This window comes from Fundulus heteroclitus, chromosome 20 (assembly GCF_011125445.2).
Source record: "Fundulus heteroclitus isolate FHET01 chromosome 20, MU-UCD_Fhet_4.1, whole genome shotgun sequence".
Taxonomy (NCBI): domain Eukaryota; kingdom Metazoa; phylum Chordata; class Actinopteri; order Cyprinodontiformes; family Fundulidae; genus Fundulus; species Fundulus heteroclitus.
In genome coordinates this window covers 30,731,580-30,750,107 of record NC_046380.1, presented here as the reverse complement: position 1 = coordinate 30,750,107, position 18,528 = coordinate 30,731,580, and the positions used below count along the sequence as shown (strand labels likewise).

General features: G+C 41.3%; 2 protein-coding genes across 4 annotated transcripts in view; one reads left to right on the top strand and one right to left on the bottom strand.

Annotated features, from left to right (window-relative positions):
• The window catches only part of LOC105931846 (limbin), a 19,019-nt gene extending 14,116 nt beyond the window's left edge, over positions 1-4,903 (bottom strand). Inside the window, exons 1-8 of the mRNA XM_012870719.3 lie at positions 4,315-4,903; positions 3,059-3,134; positions 2,639-2,817; positions 2,483-2,539; positions 2,172-2,358; positions 1,986-2,086; positions 1,230-1,295; positions 967-1,101 (exon numbers count right to left, since the gene is read on the bottom strand). Of these exons, the coding sequence (XP_012726173.2) occupies positions 967-1,101; positions 1,230-1,295; positions 1,986-2,086; positions 2,172-2,358; positions 2,483-2,539; positions 2,639-2,817; positions 3,059-3,134; positions 4,315-4,518 (1,005 nt within the window). The 5' untranslated portion in view covers positions 4,519-4,903. The remainder of the gene's footprint in view (positions 1-966; positions 1,102-1,229; positions 1,296-1,985; positions 2,087-2,171; positions 2,359-2,482; positions 2,540-2,638; positions 2,818-3,058; positions 3,135-4,314) is intronic.
• On the top strand, positions 4,610-18,528 carry LOC105931847 (ellis-van Creveld syndrome protein). 3 transcript variants are annotated; one of them, XM_012870720.3, is made up of 20 exons: positions 5,881-6,295; positions 6,376-6,492; positions 7,547-7,633; positions 8,760-8,986; positions 9,064-9,148; positions 9,247-9,345; positions 9,436-9,555; positions 9,669-9,830; positions 10,626-10,842; positions 11,255-11,403; positions 11,532-11,630; positions 13,086-13,298; positions 13,446-13,555; positions 13,692-13,893; positions 15,006-15,230; positions 15,326-15,461; positions 15,638-15,740; positions 15,988-16,114; positions 16,209-16,305; positions 18,225-18,528. In XM_012870720.3, the coding sequence occupies exons 1-20, from the start codon at positions 6,116-6,118 to the stop codon at positions 18,383-18,385; spliced, it is 2,916 nt and encodes a 971-aa protein (XP_012726174.2). In that variant the 5' UTR covers positions 5,881-6,115; the 3' UTR covers positions 18,386-18,528. The 3 variants fall into 3 exon arrangements, with proteins under 3 accessions (XP_036007358.1, XP_012726174.2, XP_036007357.1); XM_036151464.1 differs by having other exon boundaries at positions 6,373-6,492; XM_036151465.1 differs by lacking the exons at positions 15,638-15,740; positions 15,988-16,114; positions 16,209-16,305; positions 18,225-18,528 and adding an exon at positions 4,610-4,627 and having other exon boundaries at positions 6,373-6,492; positions 15,006-15,432.

Below are 18,528 nucleotides of genomic sequence, written 5' to 3'. Positions count from 1 at the left end.
GACAACACAGAAGAAATAGCAGCATCAATGTTAACGCTTGCTTCCTCGATGCGAGCCGCCATTGTTGTTGGAATCTCCCGGTCGCTTCTCCACTACGTCACATCCAGGAAACTCCAGCCCTGCGTCCTGATTGGCTAGACAATAAAATTGGTTGGAGAAATCACTCTCTATGGGAGAGGTCCCAGATGTATGTGAGTGGAGCTAGGCGGAGCGAGACATGCAGCTGGCTGTTGTCAGGTTAGCGTTTCCTATGAATGTTTTAATTCACTGGAGGCGCACCTGTCCATATATTTAAAGGTGACACCTCAAATCCCCTTTGCTCCTTGCTTGATCTCATAAAACGTTCAAAGAAAATTGGTCAAGATAATGAAGTGCGGGTTGCAGTGTCATGTTGTTGGGGGGAATTTGCTGCAGGAGGGACTGTTCTTCGTCACTAAATAGATGGCATCACGAAGAAAGATTAAACTGAATCTCAAGATATCAGGCAGGAGGTTACAGCTTAGGGACAAATGGGATGATGCCCCGAATCATGCCGCAAAATAATTTACAATGGGGCCTAAGGGAATTTTTTAAGGTGGCCATCATACAACCCTGATCTCGATCTCATAGAACTCGATCTCATTCCCAACAAAACTTGCTGGGAATGGGCCACAATCCCAGCAAGTTACTGTGGAGGCCCAAAATGTTTGACCTGAGTCATACAGCTAAAAGGCAGTTCTATAAAAACTATGGGAATGTATGTAAACTTCTGACTAACAAAAGTAAAACTAAATTCTTTATAAAATTATCATGACGTTTAGCAAATACAAATTATTTCAGTAATCCTAAACAGACTGCATGAAAGGTTTTGTTTTACTTAATGAAACTCTGGAAACATCTTTTTTTTCCCCCCCAGTGTAAGGAAATATCTGGTTTTAACTGAAATTTAAAAAACAAAACACATCAATAATCATTCATTTGTGATACCCTTGTCTGAAGAAGGCAAAACCTCGCTCTGGGACTTGTGAACTTCATGGCGAGGACGCCCAGCAACAGCAGCACCAAAGTGACAAAGAAACCAGCAACAAATCCAGCAAAATGGACTCCATGATTGGGGAAAATCTGAGAGGGCAAGCAGATTTTCAACAGAAGCAGATCTCTTACCATCACAAAGCGGAAACTGAAAAAAAAAAATGTTCACAAGCAATCTTCTTAATTCTGCGAGCAATAAAGCAGTCTTGGTAACTTACCCTGTCAGTTGAATTTACCCTCAGGGTCAGATTGGCTCTTAGTGGCCCAAACATACTGACGTCATTCTGTGGGGTTAAAGGACAAAAACAAAAAATACTAACTAGTGAAACTGCTACTGTGAACAAACATGGAGATTGCAAAAAGGTTGATTTTAGCAAAGACACTGGAAGTCACAGTTTTGGACATTCTGTCACCTCTCAGTCACCATCCAATCAGCCTAAAGCCGGCTTCACACTTCCTACATTTCTACGCGCTGCAATCAAAACAGAATCCACTCATGCATCCAGACAGCCCTGCCCCCTCCCTCCTTTATTTTTGAAATATTACCGGATCCACTTTTCACTTCCTGCATCTGACTTCCTGCCTGGCTCATCTGGTTTTCAGAAATTGACGCCTTTCGCTCCATCATCCATGACAACTAGGCTCGATTTGTATTTCCGACGGACAACGGAGGAAGGTTCTCTGTCATGCCGTGGCGCCACCGTGCTGCTGAGAAATGACTAGAACCATTGACTAGAACGGCTTTTATTTGTGACGTTAGGGGAAAACGCACGGATGAAGGAGAATGTGTGAATTAGGGGTTAGCCATCTCCATGCCACCACTCACCACCAGATCTCCTTCACCTGCCCCTACCCATTGGAGTCAACTCTGCTCACCTGGTTCGCCAGCCTTCAAACACCGGCCTCACTTTCGGGTTCACTTCTACAAACGTGACACTAGATAGAAGAAATTAAATATGATTAAAAACTTTTACCTGTGACGCGTTAGAGAAGGTCAGGAAAGCAGGAAGATCCAGGAGCTCGTTCTTGTGACTCCTTAGGTGAGCGGTATAATTCACAACAGCGTGAGATCCGGCTACATCGACAAAATCAATTAAAACTGCGTCAATTTTGGTCCCACATTTAACAGCTTTGTACAACATTTTGATGCAGCCACACACCCAGCAGCGAATCAATGGCAAACATCTGGTAGCCTCTTTCGACGACCCTGCCTTCGCTTTTGATGGGCACTATTCCCGATATGGAGTCTCGTACGGCCACCTGAGAGAGGTTGGTCCCACCCAGGGGGCTCAGATTGTGGATCAGCAGGAAGAGCGTCAACTGAGGGGGATCGCTGCCGAGCTTCACCTAGGTCCAAATGATTGACAAGGAAAGGTATGAATTATCTTCTACCAATAAAGTTCACGGGTGAGCAAAATACGTAGGAGCAAACGTCATTTTGCCAAATGTATACAGGAAAAAGCTGAAGTACCTGGGCACACTTGTAAAACTGAACCTCGAATGAGGATGGAGGAACCGCACTCTGAACCTGTGGAACCAATCCAAAGATTTAACTTCTGGGTATTTTTAACGACACATTAAGTGGATCGATTACTCCTGGAACTCAGAGGAGAAACGTAGAGGCAACCTGAGGAGGAGGCTGGGGCGGGCTGTGTCTGATCAGTGTGCTTCTGCTCTTTCTGAGGCGCATCATGTCTGACATGTAGGAGAACGAGGAGTAAAAAGAGTGGCCCCACGGCCCTGCGGGTGCCGAAGACGGCAGTGGGCTCCACCCATAAACAGACAGCAGGCTGTGATCCATTTTACCTGTAAGACCAGAAGAGAGCGTTTGGGAAAAACTGGAAAGAAGCCCTGTTGAAAAGTCTAAAACTACAATTATGATAGAAATAAAATGTTTCACTCCTTTCCTTGTATTTATTTTTTTTGTTAGTTTTTACTAGTGCACACAAAGATTTTAGTAAAAAAGTCTTAATTGGTTTGCATTTGCCAAACATTTATTTACAAATGCATAAGGAGTCGGTATTTGCCTGCTATTTTTTGCACAAACCATTAATCCTGAGCATCGCCAGGCCTGCAGACCTTCCTTTTGGGTCTTGATGCATTGCATGAAGAGTGCAAAGGTTCTGTGAATGGGGAAAAAAAGTTTATTATTCCACATTTTTAAGGTAATCTGTGGCTGAGAAATGTAGTAAAACATCATCTAGTCATATTCAATAAATTAGAACATGGGTTCCAATTTCATTTGTCAAAATAAAAGTACCTTTAGAAAATAACAACCTTTAAGGCTTGTTTAACATGATTTTCATCATGCCACTATTTCTCTGCTAAAAATATATATATTTTTTTATTGGTTTGATGTAATACACTAAACGTAAATGTTGGATTTTCATTATATGTAAGCAAATGGTCACTATTAACAGAAATAAGGACTTTAAAACATCAGTCTGAGTAATGAATCTATACATTGTGTTTGCCTTATTCAATTGGTTTACAGGCACAAATATATTTTTTGATGATACTCTAATTTATTGAATACGACTGTACACTGAAGTACTGAATGTTTTAAGACACCGAAACAAAATCATTGAATACTGGTTTCCCCAATATATAACCAAGACCCTTGACATGCAGATTGAGTCTACAGACATTTGGAAAAGAACGCGTCCCTCGGTGAATTCGAACTTGTGAAACAGTGAAAAGATGCTAAGTGTGCATGAAGTGCAGTCGTGAAATTTCCTCGGTTCTAAACATTGGTAATAGCGTAATAAAGAGGAAGGAACTGGGGGGGCAGCAACGCAGCTAGTGGTGGGCCAAATAAAATCAGGGTTAGTGGAACCGAAGGTGCATAGTGTGCAGAAGTCGCCAACTGCTATAAAACAAGGTCCAATTGGAGATAAATGAGACAGCTGGAGGTGGAGGAGCTTGTCTGGCCCATGCAGAAACCTGACCCCCACCTGGCAGAACACCTTTGGGAGGAATCAGAGCACAGGCAGGAAGCTAGGGCTTCTCGTCCAACATCAGTGCCTGACCTCGCAAATGCTCTCGTGCCAGAATGGTCAGGTATTCCCTGAAACGCGCTCCTGAACCGATTCTTTCCACATCAAAAGGCAGGACATTAAGAACGGGGTGAAATTACAGTTTATGTACGTAAAGGCAAAAGTTGCTGATTGGTGTAGACTAGGACATCATGAAACAACAGCGTCTAGTGTGCCATGCGCTAATAACGCATCCCTGTATTGGTTCTAGTCTGACGTCGAGGATAGAAAAAAAATGTAAACACAAACAAGCAAAACAGTCGCTTACGCCACATTTCCTTGAGTAAAGATGTGTTGTGTCCCACGACGTCCCGTTATAACGTCCGTCACCGTCCTCCGTGACACCGGCGCGCAGCGTCGCTTCGTGGCCGCAGCCAACCAGCGACAAGAGCGAAAACAGACACACAACTTTGATGCCGAAGAAAAACGACCATGACGCGAGCCTCGCCGCGACTAAACGTACCCGAAACATCCGTGCTTTAGTGCGCTACCGGCTAACTAGCTGCGTCGCTTCTGTCTTCATTATGCCTCGGTTAAACTCCTCTAAATGTTTCCTTAGCCTTGCTTTGCGCGCATTAAAGGTAAGAGGGTCTCCAGCGCAAAACATCTTTCCTGGGTGTCAGAATCTACTGACGCAGCATGGTGGTCGTCATACACGCAGCTTGGAAAGAGACTTTTTTTTCCCGTAGTAACAAAATAATCGCTGGGGGGAAAGTTGAAAAGTTAGGAATGATGGAAAAACCGGGCTGCCACTTTAAGAAGGATCAAAATAACAACACCGCGAGGCTTCCTGTTCTACCTTTAAAAATAAAACGCGCATCAAAGCTAGGATAGCATATCCTTAGATTATATTAGTAGTGTACATTGCCTGTATATTGATTTGATTTTACACAATATTGCGCTCAATTATTCGCTCAGTCATCCAACTAACGGAAATCAGGTGTTCCAATCAGGCCACAGGTGTGTAAAAATCAATCACCCAGGCATGCAGGCTGTTTCTACAAACATTTTTCAAAGAAATGGGAGGGCAGTGGTTTCCAGTGTGGTTCTGCGATAGGATGCCACTTGTGCAACAAGTCAGGTCGTGAAATTTTGTCGCTACTAAATATTCCACAGTCAACTTTCAGCGGTATTATAACAAAGTGGAAGCGATTAGGAATGACACTAAGTAATAGGGTCGGACGATAATTAAACAACATATCGATCGATAGGCGTGTGGTGCAATAGACATAAAAAAAGGGTAAATCAAAAGTTCAATAGAAGAACCGTTTTCCTTCCTTGGACATTCTAGCCTATCATGTAGCTTAATACTTCAAAGATAACATCCTCCCAACCAATCAAACGCACGTATGCCCGCAGGAACTCTCCGCCACCAAGCTCCGCCCCCTTCAAACAGTTCAGAGAGCATGTGTTATTTATTTTTTTTACTTGCACTTTAGGTAGAAAGTTGGTGAAATCCATCTTATTTACATTACTCTTACTTAGATGTCATTTTAATGAATATGTGTAAATAATTTTACACATAAAATTACTTCTGTTGTTACATAGTGCCCCCCACTGGTCCATGCCACCCTGAGCAGAAAGCCATAACATGGAGGAAATGTATATATATATATATATATATATATATATATATATATATATATATATATATATATATATATATATATATATATAATATGTATATATTGAAATGTGTGTGTTCTTTTTTTACAATCTCATTAATTAATGTTAATCCAGATTAAAACCAAACTATTCAGCAGTGCCTTTATTTTGAAAAGGCACACATCAGATTTCTGATCTAACTTGTTGATTTTTGGGTCTTGACACACAGTCGTCCTCCTTGTGAATCTGGTCCTCCCATCGGCCGTGGTCTGGAAGTTTGGTGAAGGAAGAGAAGCAAAAAGTTTTGGAGCGCGACGATCTTTTGTTATTAAAGAGTAAAATTAAAACGCAACATCTGCGTTGAAAGTTTGAGACCGAGGATTTCATCTTCGGCCAATAAGTTACGGATCTATGGAGGCGCTACAGTAAGCAACCAGTTGAGATCCGCGGTCAGATTGTGTGAAATGCCTGCGGCGGAAGTGTCCTCGGACTGCAGCGCCGATGTTCTGGTCAGTGTGGCCGAGTCGCTGCATGTTTATCCGGGACTGCTGGCAGCGGCCGCAGCGTGTGGAGGACTGTCTGGTCTACTGGCTGCAGCGCTCCTCTATGTCTTCTGCCTGAAGCCTCTGTTGTTGACCAGACAAGTGAGCACACATCCAATCGCGTTATTCGCCTAAATTATGGTTTCCTTTAAGCACATACGTTTTTACCCGCCTTCCTGCAGGTTTACAACGCAAGGAGGCTGCTGGAGCCTGATGTGGGAAATGTTGAAAACGACCAAAGCGACTGTGTCAGCAGCACCTCCAGGAAGGAGGGCCCCGGTGGCTCCGCCAACGACAAGGTGTTTGTGTTCTCTCCCAAACAGCATGTCCGAGTTCATACAGGTTCAGCCTAGCCTGGAAAACATGGGAAAATAGAGTAGAAGATGATCCCTATTTTCAAACTTTGTCCTCCACCACATCTATCATTTGATCCATTATCATTCATCCATCATTTTCATTTATCCATTATCATCCAACCATTAGCATTTATCCATCCGTTATCATCCATCATTAGCATCCATCCATCCATCCATCTATCCATCCATCATTTTTATTAATCCATTATCATCCATCCATCCATTCATCCATCCATTGTCATTCATTCATTATCATCATCATCCATCCATCTCCTGTAACTGCTTCTTACCACTCGTAAATAATAAAACTCTAATCAGTTTGCCCTAATTTCACTCCTATTGTCAATAAAAAATTTGTTTAATCTATGGGTGGTTGACATTTATCAGTATACATATTAAATATGATCATAGTCTTATGTTTATTTTAAACATAGCTGAACAGTTTTTGACTGGTTTCTGTAATTATTCCAACTCTTTCCAACAATGCAAGATTAATGAGGACTTACCTAAGACTTGGTGTACTCTTGGTCTCAGCCACTCCTTGGCTTTCAAAAGTATATTTTAATTTTAAAGGTATACAACAAGAAATGCTCCAAAAAGTGAAGTCTTTTCTCATAAACACTAGTTTATGAAGCTAAAAGAAAGGCATAAAACTAAAATTGTCAAACAGAAACGATGACTTGGAACACATTTATGCTGATGTTACAAGGTGAAAATTTTTACTTAGAAATAGAAAAAAAATAACTATTTGGTGATATTTTTTTGTCAGGTTATCATGCCTCTTCTCTTCCGTTGTTAATTTTGGTGTCAGAAGCTGAAAAGTTCAGGAACAGCTGTTCTACATAATACCATAATAATACCAGGTTGTCAATACATTCTAATTCATGGCGATCTAGTATCACATTGTTCATCCTTAGTTCATAGCTAGAATAAATATATACAGAGTTGGAAGTGTTACCTTCCCATTATCTATTTACGGTGTGTTATTTCTGAGCAGGAAAAGAAGCGGCCTCCTATGAACAGTGATGTGGCTGCATTTGCATCCAGAGCCAAGGTGGTTTACCCAATCAACCAGAAATACAGAGTAAGTCCAACACTTCTACCTGATGTAACAATCATTTTCTGGCCCTGCCTAAGCAGCATATTTTTTGTAATGTTTTATTTGTAGGCACCATTAATAGTGAAACAGAGAGAACTGTAAATAATTGTACGTGGAAGATATTTAAGAGGCTGAAAACACATTAGTTGCTAGATTGTAAAATAGGAGAACACCAACACAGGGAACAAGATCAGTGAAAGTCAGACAAAAAATTTTAAAGACTTCAAATTAGTTGCAGAAAAATGAGTACAAATCAGCACTATAGAATGATATATCTATAGACTATAATGTATAACAATATTTTAAATATTGATATAATATATTCAAAAAAATACCATTAACCCTCAAAAAATTTAGACCGCTTGAAACTTTTTTCAATTGGCACTTTTGTATGTTCTTTATTGATTTTTGTCATAAACCAACACAAGGCAGCGCATAAAGAATTGTCTTTTTTTAACAAATAAAAATCTGTATGTTGTGGATTTACATTCAAACACATTTCCTCTGATCCCCCTAAAACCATTAGGGCCACCTACTGCCTTCAGCAGTCACCTAATTAATAACAGGTCCAACCTGCGTGTGATTTATCGTCAGTATGAATCCAGCTGGTCTGGGAAGAGAACATTAATCAACAAGGAAGACAGAGAGAGGTCAGTGATAGAGTTGTGGAGAAGTTCAAAGCAGGATTAGGTAATAAAACAACATCCCAGTCTTAAACGTCTCACAAAGCACAACTGATGAACCCACGATTTGAGAATCTAAAATGTATGGCATAACTTTAAATACTGTTTGTCAAAAGAAAACAGGGCAGATAGAGGCAGCCAACTCTTGTTAACTCTGGGGGAGCTGCAGAGATCATCAGCTCAGGTGGAGAAATCAGCTGCGAGGACCACTAATGCCGGTAATTGTGCACTCCACAAATCTGACCTCTATGGAAGAAGTGGCAAGAAACAAATATATAGACAATGGATAGATGGATGGCTGCAATACGGAAAAAGTAAAAACGTGCAAGGGGGATGAATGGTTTTGCAAGGCATAGCATGCATTTTAATGGCAGTACATATGCACATTTTATCTTATTTTTTTCCCATTTTATACATGAACTGATCAGCCTTTAGCAGACGGCGCTTCAAACCCATCCCTTCATGAGCACTCGAAGCTGCCACCGATGCCCAATGAGGAGTCGTCCTCCTCCTCCTCTGACAGAGGGTCTCTGAGCCACGAGCAGGACAACAATGACAGCAGTCAGTTTATCTCCAACATGGAACTTCCTAAGAGTCTGCAGAACCAGAGTTTCACCAGAGTCTCCCACTACCCCCACGCACTGGCACAAACGGGGTAGGGGCCATGCACCTTCTGAAGGTTAGGGGCAACACGACCTCCTGCTTAATGTTGCCCGCCTGTTGTCTTTGCAGCTTCGAAGGCAGGATCAGCCTTTACTGTTTGGCCTTGCAGGAAATACAACAGCACAGCTCTCAGCTTGGGGAAGAAAAGTATCTGGTGAGCTTTTGATGGTTGTTTAACCAGGCCATAGGTATGATGAAGATGTACAAATAATGGAGCGGTATCTTACCCCTTCGCTCCTCTGCGCACGTTAGATTTTTCTGCAGATGCTCAAAATTATATTTGGCTCTCGGTTTCCAAGAGATAAAAACGACGCAGAGTTCGCCCAGAATATACTCCTGACGCAAGAAAAGGTACCATAGATGTTCAAAATCTGTGGCACTTTGTGAAAAGAATGCACATGCCTTCGTTTTGTTGCGTTTGAATTATTTTGTCTCTTAAAGAAACTGAATGAGTTGAGGAAGCCGACGGCAACCACCAAAGAGGCGGTCCGTGACGCTCCCTGCTCGCTGGAAGAGATTGAGAGAGCTCAGAAAGATCTTCTAGAACGCTGCCTTCAAACGGTATGGGAAAACTCAATTTCCCCAAAAAAAAAAAAAAAAAAAAGCGTTGTGCATCTACTAGACAACTTAAAAGTACCCCGAGGAGCGTGACTCCTGTTATTGTTTCTTCATAGTCCAAGTGTTTCAGCTCACAATTGGAGGATTTGTCCCAGCTTCTGCTGAGGAGGAGAAACGGCTTCGCTGCCGAAGAAGCGCGTGAGGACATCGTCTCTGTCGTTCAGACTCTTTTGTCAGCGGAGGAGCACCTGATTATGTTACAGGAAGCTGATCTGAAGGTAGGGCAAAATGTTTCGATCTGTGTGTCGTTCGTTTTCTTGTCTCGTCCTTGTCTCGTCGGATTCCGATTACTACGGCGCCAGGCAAAAGTATTTATATCCTTTTGATCGGTTCCCATTTTGCCACATTACAACCTCACACTTCATGAATTCCAATATAACATGAAGGATAATGGGAATTTTCTTACAGAGACCAAGACAGGCTAGTGCTTTAATGTGCAGCGTAAGGAAAACGATCAGTGGGTTTCATGCAAATAAAAATCTGAAAAGTGTGGCATGCACTTGTATTCAGCCCCACCGAGGTAATACTTAATAGAATCACCTGTTGCTATTACATCGAAAGCTTTTAGTATATGTCTCTTAACATATTTTATGTATTCTTCCACCTGTTACGTGGATCTCTGCAGCTCCTCCAGAGTTACCATTGCCGTCCTGGCTGCTTCTCTTCTCAGCCGCTCTCCTAGTCCAGCAAGACAGATTTGATGGAGGGCCATATTTTAGTACGATTGTAGTTTATATTATGCTGCAGCGATGTTCAGTTTGACGTTGCTTGACTTCTGAAGACAGTTGGTTGCACTGGAGTATATGCTAAGGACTTTTCAGGCTTTTATTTGTAAAACACTTTCCCTCCGCTTCATAATGATGCACCACCTTCTGCTGGCCAATCACAAAACATCCCAACTAAAATACAGTGAGGATTTTTTGTTGTTGAATGAACAAATGTGAAAAAGTCAAAATGGAAACTTTTGGCTAGGCAATGTATGTATGTGTGAAAAATCCTTTCACCATTGTCAGAGAACTTTGGAGAGGTTGCTGTGGTGGGAGGAGCTGTCGGGGCTCGCTCAGTCCCAGCCTGCCTTGCTGCGGCGGGAAACCACCCTGAGACTGGGATTGATTGCCACCAGGCTGCAGCAGCTGGCGGGAGCCGAAAATCCGAAGCTTGACCCCATGGGAAAGATAGTTGCTGCGATTGAGGCCGCTCTGACTGAAGGGCTTCAGCGGAGCACTGAGGGTAAGATGCAGAAAGTCTTCATATCCTAGAAGAATAAATGTATCAGTGTAGTATGTGTGTCTTTCAGCTCTTATCTTGAAGTATCTTGTGCTGCTCAGCTTACATTTTAAACAGACCTGCTCTTTTGCTGTTCGTTTTAACATTTATTCTTCCACCCACATTCATTTTTTTATTTATAAAAAACAGGATTAATATGGATAATCTAATTAGACTACGGAGTGGTTATGCTTTCACTAATCGCCCAGTTAAACGGAACACTGCGCCATTATTAAAACTGATATTTGGTACTGGCGTTAGAGCTAGTTCATTAACAGCTATTGTGTGCTCATCCATTTCGTTTTTGAAACTGTAATTGTTTTTTGGAATAGTCATTAAGGCGCGCTTGTCTATAGTTTTACGTTTTTGGTTACAGAATTCGCAAAGAAGACAAAGGAGCTGGTGACCGAAAAGTGCCGCAAAAAGGAGTCCAAGAAGAAGAAGCTCCAGAGGAGTCAGATGAGTGAGAGGAGTCGAGCTCTGGAGCCGGGACAGGCTCGCAGTGACCTGCAGGAGCAAACCTCTGTTAGAATACTTTCAACTTTTCCAGGGTTTTAATTAGTTGATGGGCTGTTTTACTTATTTATTTTTGTATTGTTTGTTGCCTTTATTGATTCTTGTTGTAGCTGAGTCTGAGCTAGCTCTCCCCTTAGGTCTACCTCGAGCTGCTGATGAGACACAGGAAGGAGAGCTGTGATCTGGAGCTGCAGCAGGATAGTAAAATTGCAGAGGGCCTCTGCGATCTTTGGAAGGTAAAACAAATATATTCTGAGCTATTTGTTTGCTTGTGATGCAGAGTTGACCCATAAAATGTAGATCCTGTTGGTTGTCAAAGAGGCTGATATCTGTTCAGGTTAAATCCCTCACTATTACAATTAAGCTCCTCAAGTACCTTCTACTTTAACCTCCTCTCTCTAGAAAACCTGCTACGTCTTGGGAAAAGTTTACAGCTTATAAGGTATCCACAATACAGCATGAATCCACGTATTCCAGCAACATGCAAGCTCTCTCAGTTCCCTGAGTCTTGGAGCTGAGAGATGTTTTTATATGAATTTATATATGATCAATAAGAAATTGGCTGCTGACCAGAATTGGATGATATTCATCCTAATTTTTTTTTCTTGATAATTCAACTGATCAGTGCTACCAGGTCAGCTAATAACAGTGCTCTTCGGTGTTGAAGTTAATGTTGATGGAAGAAGACTTAAAGTTAGCTGTTTTAAGAATTACTGAGAGGATGAGAAGGTGTAGGAAGCAATTTAAAAGGAAACTATTTCCTGCTGAGGCATGTTGGCTGTTCATTCAGGTAGTTTGAGGAGTTTTTGGTTGAGTTTTGGTTTCGTTTTTCAGGTATGAAAAGGAGGCGTCTGCCACCCAATGTCTATTTGTATGTACCTTGATGTTCTTTTGTCCAACTGTCAAAAGGGTGAACTGACCGACTTTAGCAGACACCAGGAATGCTATATATTACAGAAAAGTCACTGTTTTATCTTTCTGTTGCATATCTTCCTCCTTGCAGTTAGCTATGCTAATAGAGCTAGCCCGCTGATTGCTAATTTAAGAAGCTAAAAGATTAAAATGTGAACTACGTACTTATTTTCTCTAGGTTTGAAAATATTTGTCAAACACGGTTTTACAGCGACTGCTCTCTCATGCACACACACAGTGTGACATCACCTCTGCTCCTAAATAGTGCTCATTTGGCAGCTAGGCTAGAAAGAAATGTTCAGAATGTTTTTTTTTTTTTAAGACTTAAAAGTATGAAAAAGAAATTCATCATCGGCAAGTCAAAGCTTTAAAAGAGAATATCTGATCTGTGCCTTTCTAATGTTTTTCTACCGTACATCATACTAATATAAGTACTTTGAAGTCAGTAGAAAACAATCTGAAATTGCCCTGTTTGTTGTGTATTGTAAGAAAATAAGCGGAGAAAAGGCCTCATACTAACTTAAACTCCATTTTTAATGGAGAGTTGTGTTTAGTGGATAGGTACTTTTATTACATGTATCAAACAACAATATTAAAAAAAAGGTTGCAGGCTGAATGGGGATCGTTTGCCATTTTACATTATTGCAAGTCGGTGTTGACAAGTTTTTGTAGCACATTGGGGCAGATCTGTAACCCCGTTTACCTACATGTTACTCTAATGTGCACATGTGTTTATTTGTAAATATGCACTATGCTGATATGGAACCTTGCATCTCCAGAAACTTCGGGTCTGTTGGTCAAGTAAGCTGGCTGAGATAGCCAGGGACACCTTTCTCGCCTCTGCACCCGCTCAGATGAACCTCACCGCTGAACACTGTGAGAATCTCTGGCTGGATGTGCAGCAGGAGCTGGCTGATCAGCTGCAGCAGGCAGAGAGCACCACCAGGCAGCAGCTGGAGGACATTAGGACGGAGCTGGAGAAGGATCAGCAGGTAGAAGCCATGCTGTTGATCTGATGTTGCCTCTTTGGGGGTGTTTGGCAGCTGGGTTCTTATGAAAAAAGCCACTTAGCTACTTTGTTGTTTGTATTTTAATGAAGTTTCTTGACAGCGTTTCAAACTGAGCCGTTGTTTCTGTAGGTGTGGATCGAACGGATGGCTCTGGGGCAGGCCTGTCTCAAACATCTGGGGGAACAGCACATGAAAATCATCCGAGCCATGGTGGCCAGACAGAGCTACACCCTCAGCAGGTGAAAATCGAAAAGAGTGTGTCAGTAGTGCAACCAAGCTGAAGATTTCTAACAGTTTTCCTCCATGTATCGAATTTCCCTCATCCGTTTTCTAGGAAATGTTTCAGAAAACAATGCAGTGTGCTTTTTCTCTCAGTGACACAGGGAAGCTGATAGAGAAGAAACACGAGCATCTCTTGATGCTGGTGCAGAGGTCCTTTGTGGTCAGGCACTTCAGTCTGCATATGCTGAAGGAGATGAGGCTGTCCAAACTGAAGGTGCTCTCTCAGACTGATTTCAGAGCTCTGCTGGTGGAAGATCCCTGTAAAACACAACCCTGTGTTGATTCAACTCTCAAGGTAGGAAAAGTGATCATATTGTGTTTATGACTTAATGTATGAAATGTAGCATTACAACTAATAATTTCTGTTGAAAAAAAAAGCTAACCACAAAGTAGAGCAAGACAAAAATATAATACATACATATAATGTTCAAATCAATTTAATGCAATGCTGTGCACTCCCCACAACCATGGATCCAGTGCTTACATTACATCTTAGTTGGATAATGTAATGCAGTCTGTGTTGTAGTTATCAAGCCTCTGAAATGAGAGATGCACCGACCAGATAATTTGTGGCCAATTTCTGACCATTGATATTCTGATTCTGAAATCCGATTTCAGCTGATATGGATTTCTCAGCAAAAAAGAAAAGCTTTTTAAAAAAAGAAATACTGTTTCTACTTCATGCATGTATTAAAAAGGGACTGTCTTAAACAGTCAAATGTTTGTGGTAAAATAAATCAATAATTCCTCAAAAACTGATCAAGACTACAGATTTGTCTACATAAACTCAACTAAAAAGAATTACATCATATCTTAATTACTAGACAAATTGTAGCTTAAATTGCAAGACAAATTTATATAAATAGCAGCTGTATGCAGCTTACTTAAGAGTGAAAACTAATTTAATTTACTGATATGTGAGATTTTTAAACCATCCATAAATGTATTGTTACTAAACAGGAGCCTTGAGCAGCTTTTCTGTCGGGATTGATGCTTATGTATATTAATACAAGAGGTGATGTCACACTGTGTGCGTGAAGCAGAGCGATCTACGTTACACGGCTCTGATTATAAGCAGGATTGCACAGATGGTTCAAAATAACAGCATGATTACATAGTTGACATTTTAAACTTTTGTAGTGATTTGCATAATTAGCATTACAAGCTGTGAGCCACGGTGTGTCTGTGTTTTTTTCCCACCGCTGTAGAGTTGGTGGTCACTGACAGTCAGAGTTCCAAAAAAATGTCAAACAAATTTCTCATCCAGCATGTTGTATGCACTTATATATGATGTGTTGACTAATCAGAAGAAAAAAATATATTTATGCATCTCTGTCTGAACCATGTGATCCACCTACTTTTGCAAAGGTTAACATACTGTTGATTACCCTTTTTGTCTCCAACCAGAACAGCAGGGCCAGCCTTGCAGAGAGGCACCTGGGTCCAGAAAGCCAGCTACTGGGGAACAACCTCCAGCAGGAGTTCCTGTCTGAGCTGGAAACAGCCACAGAGCTTCTTCAGAGCCATGCACAGCTGGTGCTAGGCAACGCCCTCAGCCACGCGATCCATCGCAGGATGGAGGCTGTGCCCACACAGTCACAGACTTCCCCTAGACATGACTTGAGCCTAAAAGTGGGGGCTTGTTTGAAGATCCTGAGAGTAGGATTAATCGTTTTCTGCCATAATGCAGATCGTTAAAGTTGTTTTCTTTTTGCTTCCCACTTTAGCAAAACCTAAATGAGGCTGCAGCCGAGAGCGTCTATTTGACAAAAGATTCTCTCAGCGCGTTGGTTCAAACCTATTATTCCAACCTACGGGACATTTCCAGCAATCTGCAGCCTGATCAGTTGAACTTAAACCAGGGTAATGTTATATTTCCTATTTGCTAAGTAAGCCACGGTGCTTCTTACCCTAAATGTTCTGATGTCTGTTGTGTATTGAATGCACAGGCAATGATATACATAAAAATGATGTGTTAACTGAAAAATCTAAAGAAACTTGTCCACTTCAGTTAACTTTGCTTTTGTAAACATTTTCAGAGGTTAATAAGAGGCAAGATGGCTGCAGCCAGCTGAACGGAGCTTTGCAGAGAGAACTGGTTAACTGGGGCAAGAGACCCGCCTCTGCTGAGTTTCAACAAAGGTACAGCAAAAGAGTTATTCTGTGATTTTAGCAATCAAGATAATTATATTGTTTTTTATAGGGATACTATGCAATAGAGCATAATTGTAACCTACATTGTAACACAGAAAAAAAATCTAAATTCTTAAATAATAATTAATGGGGTTTAGTATTTTAGGAGGGACTGGAAAATGTACAGTAGCTGGAATTTTAGTTGGACTATGTTTACTAAATTATAATAATTTCTGCTTGTTTTCATAAACGGTAGGGTTGTATTAAATAAAAAAAAGCTCCTAGAGCAAAGCGATCTGGATCAGGAGATGACGTTCGAGGAGCTGAGGAAGAAAAAAGTAGCCCTGGACCAAACCATGGAGAGGATTAAGACACGGTTAATGGTGGGTGCGCTGCTGCATTCCTCCATTTGTTGGCAGGTCCCCGTTCGTGTTGTGCCGATGTTTACTGAGAGCACTGTGTGTCTGCATCCATTAGGAGGCAGAAGAAAGCTTCATAACTGAGCTGGCGGCTATGGCCCGCGTCTCTGTTCACAGTGCAGACCAGAAGTCCAGCAGCGAAGAGGACAACGCTGGTAAGCAACCCTTCCCAGAGATATGAGAATTTAAGGCCAATCTGACACTTGATTTATGTTCTTTCAGCCACAATCAGGAACACATCCAAGCAAGGCTGATTATTCATGAACACAGACTGAAGGTTTTAAGTCACTGTTTTCATTTGAGGGTATTCACATCCATGGCAGAGTGAATGAAATAAAGTGAAATACCCAATTAAAAACTTTTCCATTTTTAATACCTTGCACGAAGCCAAATATCACTCACAATAAGCAACCCCTTCGCACACTTCTCTTCCACATTTTATGTTTCTACATTTATTTATTTTTGTCTTTAGTAGAAAAATGTAGCCAAATGGGGTTTTAATCAATAATAATAGACTTTAGAACTATTGTGTCTTTTCTGAATCACTCTTGTTGAGTTATCATCAGGCACTCTAATCTTCTGCCCCTTAAACAGTTGGCAACCTGTGCTGCAAGGATGTAACCTACTTTGTCAACTTTCTGGCCATCAAGCTAAATATGGTCTTATTTCACCCCCCAGCTGATTTTCTTGGTCCATAACCTTTTTTTAGATTCTCTTCACAAAAGGAACGGTGATGGAACATCCCATTCAAGTATTGCAGATAGGGCTGGGCAAGTTAACGCGTTAATTTCGCGTTAACTCATTAGACTATTAACGGCGATATTTTCTTTAACGCGCGTTAACGCATGTTGCTCACATGCTTTTATTTTGTGAAGGTCTGTTGCTGCGGTGTAGGGGTTTGAATCAGAACAGTAGGTGGCGATAATGCGCCAATAACCTCGCTGTCAGCCAAACCTCGGATTCAGAGTAAGAAAGGTGCTGGCCGGAAAAAAACAAAGCCGACATGCGGAAGGCGGTGTTTCCCGCAGGTACCGCGAGCGAGCTTAGGCGAGGCGAGGCGGTGAGTTGGTGAACGGAACAAGTTTTGTGCGGAGCGGAGTCTGCTTAGACGCCGTCGGTGAAGTCGCTTCTCGTTTCAAAGTATCCATGTATTTTTGCCTGTTTTCCCCCTGCCATTCACTATATGCACGCGAGAAAGCAACAACAAAAAACCGTGTGTCAACGTCAAATAAACGCAAGCAACGCAAGCATATCGAGTTAGCAAGCATTTCAGTTTAAAGTTCTTCCAGCATCGAATATGACAGAAACAAGTTAGTTGTAACCACTGCCAAGTTAAACTTTGGTATTGAACATAAAATGGTAATGCTGCTCCCTGCGGTTACCTCAGAAATTGCCTGTTTTTGGTAGATTTTTTCCCCATAAAGAGAATTCCCTGTCAGTCAGTGGCAATAAGCTTTAATTTATTATTATTGCTATTTTTTGTTTTACATGTTTAAGTTGAGCTTTACACTAAATATGTGTTACTGATAAGTGCTACAAATGTTACAACACTTTTGTTCATATGGCAGCAGAACATTAAAATAAAAGTGCTCTTTACACTACTTTTGAATTCATTCTTGGAGTTTGTAAATACAATGCGATTAATCGCGATTGATCGCGATTAATCAGGGCGATTAATCGCGATTAAATATTTTAATCGTTGCCCAGCCCTAATTGCAGATCATTGTTATTCTCCATAATCCAGGAAAATGGCTACTCACTTGTACTTGCCCATAAATATAGTCCGAGCAACAGCAAAAATTCGAAACAACTAGAACTACACAAGACTGGACGTAGATCTGTCTCTAAAGCTCTATTAGAAAAACTGGATGAAGGAGGCAATGCTATCTTCAAAACAGTAATTTGGATGTTTTTGTAGGGCACTATATCTGGACACTCCTAGTTTTCCTGCTATCTCCTTCATTGCATAGCTTTGTCTTTACAGTTTCTATGTGTGCTGTTTTAAAACACTTCCAGAGTTCAAATGTCCAAGTGTCGACCCACCATTTCCTGTCCTTCATAACATTTCCGACAGGTGACCAGGGTGCCGCGATACTGGACCTTCTGGCCCTGAACCCAGCCTTAGATCCAGCCTTGAATCCATCTCTGACTCCACTGTTTGCAACCCCTGCTGTGAAAGCCAAAGCAAAGAAGAAAGTAGAGAGCGAGAGAGTCTCGACTGAAATCTCCACATGATAATCGTAGCGTTTATGTTTCGTTATTATGTGAAACTGGACTGAATGGCTTTTGTATGAATTAGGTTAATAGAAGTTTATCCTTTTGTTATGCACTTTTTTTCTACCAAGATACAATAAAAGTTAAAAAAAGAAGGAAGCACA

Bases quoted from the DNA above. Each gene is read 5' to 3' on its own strand.
- LOC105931847 (XM_036151464.1), top strand. From the start codon at position 6,116: ATGCCTGCGGCGGAAGTGTCCTCGGACTGCAGCGCCGATGTTCTGGTC. The intron at 6,493-7,546 runs GTGTTTGTGTTC...ATTTCTGAGCAG, and splicing joins GTGGCTCCGCCAACGACAAG to GAAAAGAAGCGGCCTCCTAT. The intron at 9,346-9,435 runs GTACCATAGATG...TGTCTCTTAAAG, and splicing joins TACTCCTGACGCAAGAAAAG to AAACTGAATGAGTTGAGGAA.